We start from the raw sequence: 12,468 nt of genomic DNA, 5'->3' as shown, positions 1-12,468 counted from the left end.
TTCCAGGATCCCATCCACGATCTGCTTTGGACAAGGTGCCACCCGAGGATTCAGAGGACCAAGGAAGAAAGTCTGAAGGTTAGTGTGCTGGATTTGTGCGCAATGCGAAGGTGCCGGCCTCTGCCGCCCGCAGACGTTAGCGATGGATATTTGAAGTTGTGTGCGAGGGTCCTGCTCTGCATGGGGAAGGCAAATGGGCAAAAACGGGGTTTTTGCAGCAGCAGTTTGGGATGTGTCAGTACTTTGGGAGGTGCTTTGCTACAGTCCCTTCGTGTCTGTGCCCCACCTCCCTTTGGCAGCATTTCAGAGCCCACCCGTGCTTATTTTATCCTTCCTGAGACACAACACTCTCTGAAATGAATCTACTCTCAGCTCCTCTCTGAAATCAAACTACAAATAATTTGCTCTGCCTCTGGGCTGTGAGTTTTTGTCTCTCCTCTGTGTCAGGACCTCTCTGGGCAGCAATGGCTTTTCTAGAGAGATGGAGGTATCTTGCCTGAGCCTGGAAATGGCAAATGCTCTTCTGAAACTTCAGGGAGCTGAGAGGTTCGCACAGGCTTTGTGAAAAACCTGTGAGGGATCGCTGCCGAAAACACAGCAGGGATGAGGCTGAGCAGAAGGTGCGATGTTCCCTCCTGCTGCAGGAGCCCGGCACCCCTGGCCTCCCCTGCCCCGGGGAGAATCAAACCAGAACCAGAGCGGGAGCGAGGGAGAATACAACAGTTCATTTAATTCTTTCTTTTGTTTCCTCACCGTGTTCTTAAAAGCTCCCAGTGAGGACAGCCCTGGGACAGCAGGCAGACGTGGGGCACGGCACACTCCACATCACTTGCTCTTAGGAAGAATCTTGGATTGCGGCTGCAACATGGAGGTGAGAGGAAATTGGCTGCTGGAGCTGAGCCTACACAGGATTTTTTTTTAAATTTTTTTGCCTTTCGTGGGAAAAAGTAGATTCGAGAAACTCCAAGACAAAATCTGTCTGTAGGGAAGCTAGAACCACCTGCGAAAGAAGAAAAGAGAAAACAAAAGCACTGGCCCCTAATTCCGACCTTCTCCATCTCGCCGCTCCCCAGCGTTTTCTCTGACAGCCCCAGGACAGATTTACCGGCACCAGGGAAAGCGTCGTCGTGCCTCAAGGTACATTTCCACAGGGAGTGAAATTAAAGTGACTCACAACCAAGTGAATAAAGCAAAGCAATTTTTTACAACTTTGTGTCACAGGAGATTTAAATGTTGTTTTGTAATCCAGGCAGAGTCAGATCCACAGAATGAACCTCCCGTAGCTCCAAATACTCCCCAAATCAGGTAGAGATAGAGGTTATATTCCCCTGCGTCTTTCCCTTTTTAGTCTCGTCCTGCCGGAAGAAAACATAGATTGATCGGTTCAGCCTTGCGGCGTCATTTGTGCCCACACGGAGGAGCCGCAGCGGAGGGTGGTCCCTGCCATCTCCTCAGCATCCAGCCTGATCTCTTGTTTTCTGCCCTGAGATCCACCCCTTGCTGTTGCTGTCCCACTGCACAGCTGGTGTGCTGTTTTGGAAGCCATGTGGCCCTGGGCCACTTTAGGGCTCTTTCAGCTTTTCCTGCCAGTCCCCAGTGCTTTCTAGAAAGCTCGACCGGTCCCTGCACGTAGCTCTAGAGCTGCTGAGCTGGCAGCTCTGCAGTTACTGGAGTTAAGGCTGTGGATCCCTCCAAAGAGGGTCAGCTTCTTGCCTCAGTGCAACTTGTCCCCATTTCCTCATCTCTCTGCTCCTTCCTTGCATTCAGGGGCTTGGAAAAAAAAAACCCCACACACATCAGATCTATACACTTTGTTTTTGATGCCTGAAAACAGATATCTCATAGCTCTTAGAAGAGCAAGGCGTCTGTTCTGGATCTTGCTTGTCCACCCTCATCCTTTCTTAGATGTTGTCTTCGAGTGCCTGGCTGAAGGAGAGAGTTGGGGGTGCTCTGACTGCGTGATGCTTGGACTCAGGGGTTTATAAGGGAAACTGAGTTCTTGTTGATTATTTTTTTGAGCACTTGTCTGATGGATCAGGCAGGTTCAAAGACCTTCTCAGCGTTTGAATACTTCCTGGGGTTGTCTGGAAGTACGTGCCTATCTGCATTTCTTTTTCCCTGCTTACCCAGCTCTTTGCTAGAAGTCTGCATGTTTCTGCTGTCAGAAGCTGCCTTCCACCATTCCCACGTCTGAGGCTGGGGAGGCGCTAAACTCTGCCATGCATTTTGATGCCTCAGAAAAAAAAATAATTAAAAAAAGGTGCTTCCTTGCTGGTTCTGGTCCCCTGGGCAGTTTTGGACCAGCCCACGCTGCGCGATGGGCAGCATCATCTCCCTACCCGTGGCTCAGCCTCCTGTGCAGGGGCACTCACCCTGCCAGGAGCTGCTGGGCACGGGCTGCAGTCACCTGCTGCCGCATATGAGGTGTCACCAGGCACATTTTAGGTGTGAAAGCGGGAAAGGCAGCAGGGAACCTCTCTGCATCTCCATCCCTGCGCATCCCTTCACCCAAGTGCCAGCTGCAGGGACCCGGGGCAGTGCTGCCGGCTCCAGAGCGGGGCCGTGTTGAGCAACAGGGACAGCACGTTGTCCTGTGACCCATCGCCCCACCCGTGTGATCACTCTGGTGGCTGGATCACTGGTGGCTGGATCTCTGGTGGTTGGGCCGCTCTCAGTGGTTGGGTCACTCTCAGTGGTTCATCACTCTCGGTTCATCACTTGGTGTTTTGACCACTCGGTGGTTTGAATTACCTTGGTGCTTGGATCGCTCTCGGCGTTTGGATCCCTCTCACCTGCTCCACAGCCACCGGCCATCGCGTCACCCAGCGTGAAGGTCGGCGGGAGGGAAGGGTGCCGAGGGTGTCCTGAGAGGGGAGCGTGGGATCCGCCAGGAGCAGAAGCCGTGGGGCAGCGACGTGGCACCCCATGTGCTATGGTTAAACCGGGCTTACAGACACGCAACAAATTATATATAATTACACTTGTAGTGGGTTTAGGGTATGCGTCATGCAAGATATATGTGATTTTAGAAAACTGCTGCTTGTCAGAGAGACTACCTTATGCTTGTATGTTAATACACAGGTACTGACAGCTTGCTGTGTTTTTAAGCCAGAAATTTGACTGTGGAAAAGTCGTAGCGAGATTCTAAATTAACAGATCGGTTAAGAACCATAAAAAAGGCAGGGGAGAGAGTGGAATCTGCTCAGAATTTGCAACTGAACACAGCAAGTCTTGTGTGAATTGGTGAAAGCTGGTAGTTCTTGGCTATTTCAACTCCTCTGCTGTTGAAGCAACACCGGCTGTTTCCTGGCCAGACTCGGAGCAGGGCGCGGGGAGAAATCTCATCCCTTTGACATCTGGCGTTCCCCAGTGCACACACCAGGGTCGTAGCTGAAGCCAGTGCTCTGAAATAACCGAAACTGCCGAATTAAACGACCGCGGTGGCGCGCAATTCACACCAGGCCTTGGGAGCCCCTCGGCCCTCACGGCGCTCGGGCCTCAGCCCCGGCCTGTGCGCCGCCGCCATTGGCGCCAGCGGCGGGAGCCTCGTGCCCACCCAATGGCGGCCGGGGGTGGCTGAGGGGCCTCGCGGGAGACACTGCGCCGAGGGGACCCAACTCGCTCCCGCCGCTCGCCCTCGGGAAAGGGCTCGGCTGTGGGTTGTCCCAGGGTGCTGCCAACGCTTGTGCCGCCTCCGTCACTTAACAGCTGTGGCGCGGGTTACGCCTTTGGTGTTGGCGGTCAGTTACTGTCCCTTCGAGCTTTGTCACGTACCAAGCCTCTGCGACTGCCCTTTACTTCAGGTTTAATACCCCCCTTTTCTAGGGAGTTTGGAAAAATCTATTTGCCGATATTGTCCTAGTACATTTCCCTTTTCCAATTGTTCTTATTTGTGCCCTATTTACAGTATTAAGATTGTTTTCCAGGTATATTTCACATGGCTGGGTCACTTGTTTCTAAATTCACTCTTACCTTTTAATCAAGTCTTGGTATAGAGCATCAGCTCCCCAATTAGTTTTGTTGTATTCCGATACAATTTCCCATGACATACTGCAAGGTATAATTTGTTGATATTGGTTCGAGGAGACAGCCGTCTGGGATCAGAGACATTACTTTCATATCTGTCTTTTTAGAATCTTGTCTAGCAGTATAATCTGTAATCAACCAATTTATTTCCGATTTCCTGACCAGTGGTTCCCCTTGGATGCTCCTTGAAATGCATGATGGCAACTTTTCTAGTAACAGCACAGCTTCCAACAATTGGAGTATCATGTTTAATCTGTTCTCCTTGTGCTGTTAATAAACTTCATTCCTTTCAAATGGCTCCATGGGCATGCACCACTCTAAAGACATAATTTGAATCAGTCCAAATATTAATCTTCATCTCTTTGGATAATTTTAAAGCTCGTGAGCGCAGCTTTCTGGGCAGAAGTCCTAGGAAGCAAAGCTTCAACTACCTTGTGGGTAGTTGTCACCGCATACCCAGCTTTACGTACTCCTGGCTTTACAAAGCTGCTTCCATCAGTGAACCAGGAGTCTTCAGCATCCTCCAGTGGCTGGTTCTTTAAATCTGCTCTGCTGGAGTAAACAGCTTCTGTTGTTTCCAAGCAATCGTGGACCACAGGCTCTGAAATGGATCCACTGAGGAAAGAAGCCGGATTGACAATGTTCGTAGTGACAATATTCACATCATCTTGTTCCAACAACACCGCCTGGCACTTCAGGAATCTCAAGGGGGATAACCAATGGTTACCTTTTTGTTCCAGTACGGTTGTGACTGTATGGGACACTAACACAGTCATTTTCTGTCCCATAGTGAACTTGCGAGTGTCCTGTATATTGAGTACAACCGCTGCCACAGCTCGAAGACACCCAGCCCAGCCTTTGCTCACTTCATCTAATTGCTTAGAGAAGCAGCCACTGCTCGCTTACGGGGTCCTAATTGCTGTGCTAGGACACCCAGAGCAAGGCCTTGCCTTTCGTGTGAGAATAACCAGAATGGTTTGGTGACATCTGGGAGTCCCAGGGCTGGAGCCCTCATCAGTTCCTTTTTCAGTTGTGAAAAAGCCCTCCTGGCTTCTCCCGTCCAATTCAACTTGGAGGTGTTTCATACAAAGGCTTTATGAAAGGTCAATAGTTGTAAATCCAAAGTCAGCACCAACCTGTCATTTCAAGAAATGTCCACAGCTCTTTTGCCGTTGCAGGTTCTGGTGTCCAGCAAATGGCTTCTTTTCACTCTGTCCCCAGCTCTCGTTGTCCTCCAGAGATCTCGAATCCCAGATAAGTCACTTGGTGCTGCATCAGTTGGGCTTTCTGTTGGGAAACCCAATACTTGCTTAATATCAGAAAATTAGTAAACTTACAGTCCATTGCACACAATCTTCTTTGGGTTTTGTGGCTATAAGATCACAAAGTCCCATTTCCTGGAAGAGCTTCCCAGGCCTCAAGTTCTTGTCTCTGGGATGACACTGTCCAGGTTAACTGGGCTTTTCTCCCAGTATCAGGATTTTCTCACTCAAAAGCAAAAGCTTCTGACTCTCTTTGTCTAATACAAGACAGAAAAGGCGTCTTTCAAATCCAGCACAGTAAACTATTTCTGATTGTCTCATAATTTGGTCAACAGTGTGTAAGGTTTAGCTACTATTTGGTGTAAATTTATTTATTACTCTCAAATCCTGCACTAACTTTATAGCTGTTACCATCTTGTTTCTTTACTTTCATTCCATCAGCAGTCCAAACTGCAGGAAGATACTGATTTTTTTTTCCCCTATCCTCTAATTTCAGAATATATTGTTTTATTCCGACTGGTCCAGTTCCAGGTTTCAAATTAATTTTCACTGGTTCTGCATTCTTCGATTTACCAGGAAGTCTTGAAGCCCATACCCCTGGAAATACTTGATGCAATATTTCCTCAGGTATTTTGGCTTTGCTTGTCAGTTTGAATCATTGCCAAATTTAAAATCTCAGGTTTTTTATCTTAAATTTCACTTCGTTTGAATATTAGTATTGCTTTCAATTGTTTTAATAGGTCTGGTCTTAGTAACAGTTTTGGAGACCCAGGCATATATAAAAACTTATGAATTCCAATTTCTTTTCTCAATTCATATTTGATTTGCTGAAAAAGAAAAAGAAAGCTTTCTCTTGTTGGTCAGTAGCTTCCACTACGGTTACAAAATCTTTACCTAAAGGTATCAATTCCTGATTCAAAACCAAATAAGATGCTCCAGTATCAGTTAAAACTCGATTTCTTTTCCCTGTTTTCCTCTTCTCTCTCTGAAGCTCCATCATCTACCACCTGAGAAGGTGAAGGCTCATACTCTTCAATTCTACACCCCGCCATGGCGGCACATAATCTTCTATCCTATCCTCCCCTCTCATCAGGGGATGATTTTAACATTTTCCAATGTTAAAACAAAATTAATACCACGTTCTGTCTGCCACTCTGAGTGATTTGGCAAAGTGAAAAATATATCAGCATACATAACTTGACTCCATTTTCATTCTCTCTTCAAGAATACATTAAAGTACCATAACTCAAAGTTTCATTAAGAGGCGACTTTCCTTCCTTGTCTAATTTACACAATGGCCACTGATCGTAATATTTCATCAAGGTTTCTCTATTCACATTATCACCAGGTGGTTCCCTAATCTCTTTCCTGTGAGCTAAAACACACCCTAACAGGGGAACCTCTCTGCATCTCCATCCCTGTGGATCCCTTCACCCAAGTGGCAGCTGCAGGTTAGACAGGATGTTTTTTCAATAATTGTTATTCCAAACACACCACGCTTGTGTTGTGTCAGTTTCAATCACATTCCCACTCATTCACAGACCAGACCCAACAAGATTCACACCTCACATGTACTTCGGGGTGGTTTTCTGGCCGGAGATACCATTCTCACTGGCCTGGGCTATCATTCCTTACAATTATGAAAAACATACTTCGGTATGACCTGTCCAAGGCCTTTTATATTCTGACTAAATGTTGTGATTTAATTATGTTAGTATTATTTCTTCTTGGACCGTCCGGATGGTCATGTTAGTATTGACCTTCCTTTATCATCCAGGTGGCTGGAACCGCAGTCTCGCTATTCCCACAGGTTGGATCCCTAGCGATTGGATCACTCTCAGTGTTTGGATCACTCTCAGTGATTCATCACTTTTGGTGGTTTGACCACTTGCAGGTTTGACCACTCTCAGTGGTTGGATCACTTTCTTTGGCAAGGAGGAGGAGGAGGAGGAAGCTGACGGCTGACCATCCCTCACAGCCTCCCAGGTCCCCTCCAGGCAGAAAGGCTCCAGTCCCCCACAGGTCAGGCTCCGTGTTTTCGGCAGGGCGGCAGCAATGGCCCCGCTCAGCCTGTCCCAGTTTGGGGGGGCAGCTCCTGGTCCCCAGGGACCCTCTCCGGGGCTCACCCCGGCACCCGCTCTCCCAGGCCGTGTCCGTCTCCCAGGATCTCCTGGAGCAGATGAGCAGGATGAAGGCGGCAGAGTCCCGTATGGAAAAGGACACTGAGATGATCCAGGATGCGCTTGGCTTGGTGAGCTTCTGCTGCTGCCCCAGGAGGCATCTGGGCCCTCGTCTCCCTCCCTGCCCCTCTCCCCATCATTGTCCCACCTCAGCCGCTGCTCCACAGCCACCGGCCATCAGCGTCACCCAGCGTGAAGGTCGGCAGGAGGGAAGGGTGCCGAGGGTGTCCCGAGAGGAGAGCGTGGGAGCCTCCAGGAGCAGATGCCGTGGGGCAGCGACGTGGCATGGCCGCGAGCACGCGTGGACCCCGCAGCGGGACCGGAGGCAGCTGCATCCCCGGCTCCCGCGGGGACACCAGCCCTCCTGCCTGGGGCACGGGCCATGGGCTGGCGGTGCTGGGCAGTGATGCTGGGGGGTCCCGTCCCCCTGGCTACGTGGCGGGGCTGACCCCGGGATCCCTTTGCCTTTGGGCTCTTGTGCTGAGCTTGAGGCCGTGCTTTGGGGACAGGGTCGGGGGACACAGCAGGGGCCCTGGGGTCTGGCCTCACTGCTGTATGGCTGCCCGTAAACCTGCTCCTCTTTGCCTTCTCTTCCCAGGAGAGCACTGGGGGCCAGTCTGCCCCTGCCAAGCCCCCACAGTTGGACACGGAGAACCAGCGTGGGGCAAGTTCAGCCCTGGGGCCGAAGGGACCAGGGACGGAGCCTGTGCCCAGGACCAGCAAGGGGACTCCAGGGACACAGCCTGGCTCCCTGGGGATGCAAGAAGGGGCACAAAGAACACCAGCGCCCACTGAGAAGTGGACAGGGGCCCCCTCGGATCAGACAAGAACGTCTGATGCCAGTACTACCATGGCAGGGATGCAGCCAGGGTCCTCTAAGCAAGACCCAGCTGTGCCTTGGGAGGCCTTGGCCTCCACTTTAAATTCTGGATACCATGTCCAGGTAATGGAGATTCCCTGGCACCTGAGGCATCTCGATAGCTTCTACATCACCCAGAAGCATCGGGTGGAGCAGCTGACAAAGAACAAGCTGGACCGTGCCGAATTTGAGAAACAGCACCAGATCCTCCTGGAGAGAGGTGAGAACCCTGGGGGATCTGTCGGGGGGAGTTTGACATGGGGACACCCTGAGTCGGGGGTTCATCCTGCTCAAAGCCTGGCCCTGAGGGCGAGACCCCCTCACCGACAGCATGTCCCCTTGGCCTGTTCCCTGTAGGCCAGCAGAGCATGGCCCGTGTCCTGGCCGACCTCCAGAGCAAGGTGTCCTCCCTGCAGGGCTGGGTGTCCTCCCTGCAGGGTATGGTCTGTGAGCTGCAGGATGTGAAGCAGGAGGTGAGCCGGCAGCAGTCCCCGAGGGGGCTGCGGGGATGCTGGGGGGGTTTGGGCAGGGAGGGGCAGCCAAAGGCCCCCCGGTGCTGCGATGACACGGGGGGCCGTGCCCTGACTCTGCCCCCACTGCCGTTCCCAGGTCAGGCAGCTGGAGGAGGCCTTTGGAAAGCTGGGGCTGGCTGGAGCCGACGGGAAAGCGGGCAGCAGCGACCAGACGCCCCTGCAGCTGGAGTAAAATGCCAGGAGAGGGTTTCCCAGCCTGCAGGGCTGCGAGGAGGCCAGGGGGGCTGGAGCATCCCGGTTTGGGGGGCGGACGTGGGGGGTGGTCCTGGGCAGGGTGGGACACCAGCCTGTGCGCTGCAGGGTGGGGACCAGGACCCTGTTTGTGGGTGTCTCTGACCCTACTCGTCGCCCCCAGGCACCACCGTCTTGCTGGAGCACAGGCTGATGTGGTCACACAGCCACCTCTCCTGGGCACCAGGGCTCTTCCCACCCCTCCGGCCCCCGTGGGATGGATCGGCACCCTGAGAACCGGGCAGGACTGGGGGGTCCAGCCAAAGCTGAAGGGACCAGAGACAGCGTCTGTGCCCAGGACCAGCAAGGGGACTCCAAGGTCACAGCCTGGCTCCCAGGGGATGCAGGAAGGGACGCAGAGAACACCAGCAAGCCCTGCAAAGTGGGCTGGCGCCCCCTCCGAACAGACAAGGATGTCTGATGCCAGTGTCTCCATGCCAGGGATGCAGCCAGCCTCCTCTAAGCAAGAGCCAGGCACGACCTGGGAGGAGTTGGAGTTGTCCTGCACCTTGGATTCTCTATACCAGGTCCAGCTCTTGGAGTTCAAAAGCCATCTGGGGCATCTTGACGACTTATTTGGCATCCTGATGAATCGGGTGGACCAGCTGACAGACACCAAGCTGGACCGTGCTGAGCTTAGGAAGCTGCGCCGGCTGCTCCCGAGGGGAGGTGAGAGCCCTGGGGGATCTGTCACGGAGAGTTTGACGTGGGGACACCCTGAGTCGGGGGCTCATCCTGCTCAGAGCCTGGCCCTGAGGGCGAGACCCCCTCACCGACAGCATGTCCCCTTGGCCCATTCCCTCTAGGCCAGCAGAGCATGGTCCACATCCTGGCCAACCTCCAGAGCAAGGCATCCTCCGTCCAGAGCCAGGTGTCCTCCCTGCAGGCTCTGGAATGTGAACTCCAGCACGTAAAGCAGGAGGTGAGCCGGCAGCAGTCCCCGAGGGGGCTGCGGGGATGCTGGGGGGGTTTGGGCAGGGAGGGGCAGCTGAAGGCCCCCGGTGCTGCGATGACACGGGGGGCCGTGCCCTGACTCTGCCCCCTCCGCCATTCCCAGGTCAGGCAGCTGGAGGAGGCCTTTGGAAAGTTGGGGCTGGCTGGAGCCGACGGGAAAGCGGGCAGCAGCGACCAGACCCCCCTGCAGCTGGGGTAAAATGCCGGGAGAGGGTTTCCCAGCCTGCAGGGCTGCGAGGAGGCCAGGGGGGCTGGAGCATCCCGGTTTGGGGGGCGGACGTGGGGGGTGGTCCTGGGCAGGGTGGGACACCAGCCTGTGCGCTGCAGGGTGGGGACCAGGACCCTGTTTGTGGGTGTCTCTGACCCCGCTCCTCGCCCCCAGGCACCACCGTCTTGCTGGAGCACAGGCTGATGTGGTCATACAGCCACCTCTCCCGGGCACCAGGGCTCTTCCCACCCCTCCGTCCCCCCCGGCATGCATCGGCACCCCGAGAACCGGGCAGGACTGGGGTTCCCCTGCTGAAGCTCCCCGGCACTGAGCAGGAGAGAAAGCGGCTCCGGGCAGCACCAATAAACAGTGATGGGCAGCCAAGCGCCAGCGTGGTCTGAGTGTGGGGGCCCCGGGTCAGGATCTTCCCCTCAGGCACAAGGAGGTGCCGGCAACGTCCCTCGTCCTGCGGCCACGTGTTGCCAGAGGAGCCAAGAACAGCCCCCGTGCCACCCCCTGCCCGGGTCTGCGCCGCCTGTGCTGCCGCGCTCCCCCTGGCCCCCCTGGCCTGCCCAGCCCCGTTTGACCCCGATGGCCCCTGCCTGGGAGCTGGTGGCCCCAAAGGGGCTGTGCGGGAGCCGGGGGTGCAGCAGGAGGATGATGATGCTCACTTGGTGCCATCGACAGGATGCAGCCCCGTGGGATGCGAGCCAGAGCAGAGAGGTTCGTGGCTGTGTCCACTGATGCCCACGCTGGGCTGCAGTGACGAGGCAGGTCGAAGGTGAAGCCAGAAAGTCAAGTCAGGAAGGCACAGTGAGAATCAGCCAGGAACAAGGCTGGGCACCGGCTTCCCTGCAAGGCAAGGACCAAGGGCAAGGATCTAAGCACAAATGCAGCTCCCGAGCAAAGCAAGGGAAGCTCCAGTGAAGGCTCTGCACAGCTCCTTCTTGCTCCTTGTCTGGTTTTCCAGCACCTCCTTGCCGTGGGCTGGCAGCCCCACGTGTGCCAAGAACCACATTCCTCTCTGTGGCCAGAGCCCAGACTCGTGTCCTACTGAAGTGACGACAAAACCAGTGCTGTGGTGTGGGCTCTGCTCTGCTTGGTGTGTACGTACGCAGTCTTTGCTCCAAGGACTGCACGGTGCAAGGAAGAAAGCGATGCAAAAGCAGCATAGATGAGACCAGGGTCACCCAGGAGGTGGGTGACAGAGTTGGGAAGAGGTTGGTTTCTTACCCATCGGCCGTCCAGAGGGAGGAGTATTTAGTGTCCCCATCAACAGAGTGCATCATGACTTAGGGACGGGAGCTGAGGGTTGTAGGGGGGATGCTCAGAAGGAAAAGAGGGATGAAGAAGAGGTGGCGTGAGGGTAAATGGGAAGAACTGGGAGTGACTGGAACCATGTTGGGGGCAACTGGGACCATGCTGGGGGCCACTGGGAGCAACTGCGATCATAGTGGGTGGAACCGGGAGTAACTGGGACCACACTGGGCGTCGCGAGGGGTGACTGGGGTCATGCTGGGGGCGACTGGGAGTGACTGGAACCATGTTGCGGGCAACTGGAGTCATGCTGGAGCAACTGGGATCAGACTGGAAGGAACTGGGACCATGCTGGGGGTAGCTAGGAGTGACTGAGATCATGCTGGATGTGACCGGGACCATGCTGGAGCTGACTGGGAGTGACTGGGATCATACTGGGAGCGACTGGGGCCGAGCCCCGTTCACTAAATGCTGAGCTGAGCGCCCGGACGCCTGGGTCCCCGCATGCCTGGGTTCCTTGGACGCCTGGGCGCCCCGTGGGGCTGTGGGAGGGGCGATGCTAATTTATGCTAATGACCCCGCGGCTTTCCCCGCCCCGCGGCCGCCGCCGCACCATAGAGAGGCGGCCTCCGAGGGCGCAGAGCGGCCGGGCGGGCGGGCGCCTATTGGTCCGGCGACGACGGAAATGACGTCAGAGAAGCGCGGCACGGCGGCAGGTTTGAATTCGGGCGGCGGCGGCGGCGGCAAATTGGGGGGTCCCGGGGCGTGACGTCACGGGGCGGTGGCGTCAGGGACGGGGAGCAGTGGAGGGTGACGTAGGGGGGCCCTGGGCGGGACCCGGGTCCCCCCTGACCCCTCCCCGGGATCCTGGGTCTCCTCCAGCGCCCCGGACGCCTGGGTCCCCCCTGACCCCGCCCCCCGGACGCCTGGGTCCCCCCGCGGTGGGCGGAGCCTCGCC

General features: G+C 55.0%; 1 protein-coding gene across 1 annotated transcript; it reads left to right on the top strand.

The window, feature by feature from the left end:
- The first annotated feature begins 770 nt into the window (after window positions 1–770).
- On the top strand, window positions 771–10,606 carry LOC135991016 (uncharacterized). The gene is made up of 11 exons (XM_065639248.1): window positions 771–871; window positions 986–1,137; window positions 7,183–7,310; window positions 7,435–7,539; window positions 8,067–8,547; window positions 8,685–8,800; window positions 8,937–9,028; window positions 9,216–9,760; window positions 9,898–10,013; window positions 10,149–10,240; window positions 10,428–10,606. Exons 4-11 carry the CDS (start codon window positions 7,468–7,470, stop codon window positions 10,582–10,584), a joined length of 1,671 nt encoding a protein of 556 aa, XP_065495320.1. The 5' UTR covers window positions 771–871; window positions 986–1,137; window positions 7,183–7,310; window positions 7,435–7,467; the 3' UTR covers window positions 10,585–10,606.
- Window positions 10,607–12,468: the final 1,862 nt, after the last annotated feature.

The sequence above is a fragment of the Caloenas nicobarica genome, chromosome 7, assembly GCF_036013445.1.
Source record: "Caloenas nicobarica isolate bCalNic1 chromosome 7, bCalNic1.hap1, whole genome shotgun sequence".
Lineage (NCBI taxonomy): Eukaryota > Metazoa > Chordata > Aves > Columbiformes > Columbidae > Caloenas > Caloenas nicobarica.
The sequence above is the reverse complement of the archived record's forward strand: the minus strand, read 5'-3'. Positions and strand labels throughout refer to the sequence as shown.

Coding starts and splice junctions, on each gene's coding strand:
- LOC135991016 (XM_065639248.1), top strand. CDS start 7,468: ATGAGCAGGATGAAGGCGGCAGAGTCCCGTATGGAAAAGGACACTGAG. Junction 8,548..8,684: donor CCAGATCCTCCTGGAGAGAG/GTGAGAACCCTG, acceptor TGTTCCCTGTAG/GCCAGCAGAGCATGGCCCGT. Junction 8,801..8,936: donor TGCAGGATGTGAAGCAGGAG/GTGAGCCGGCAG, acceptor TGCCGTTCCCAG/GTCAGGCAGCTGGAGGAGGC.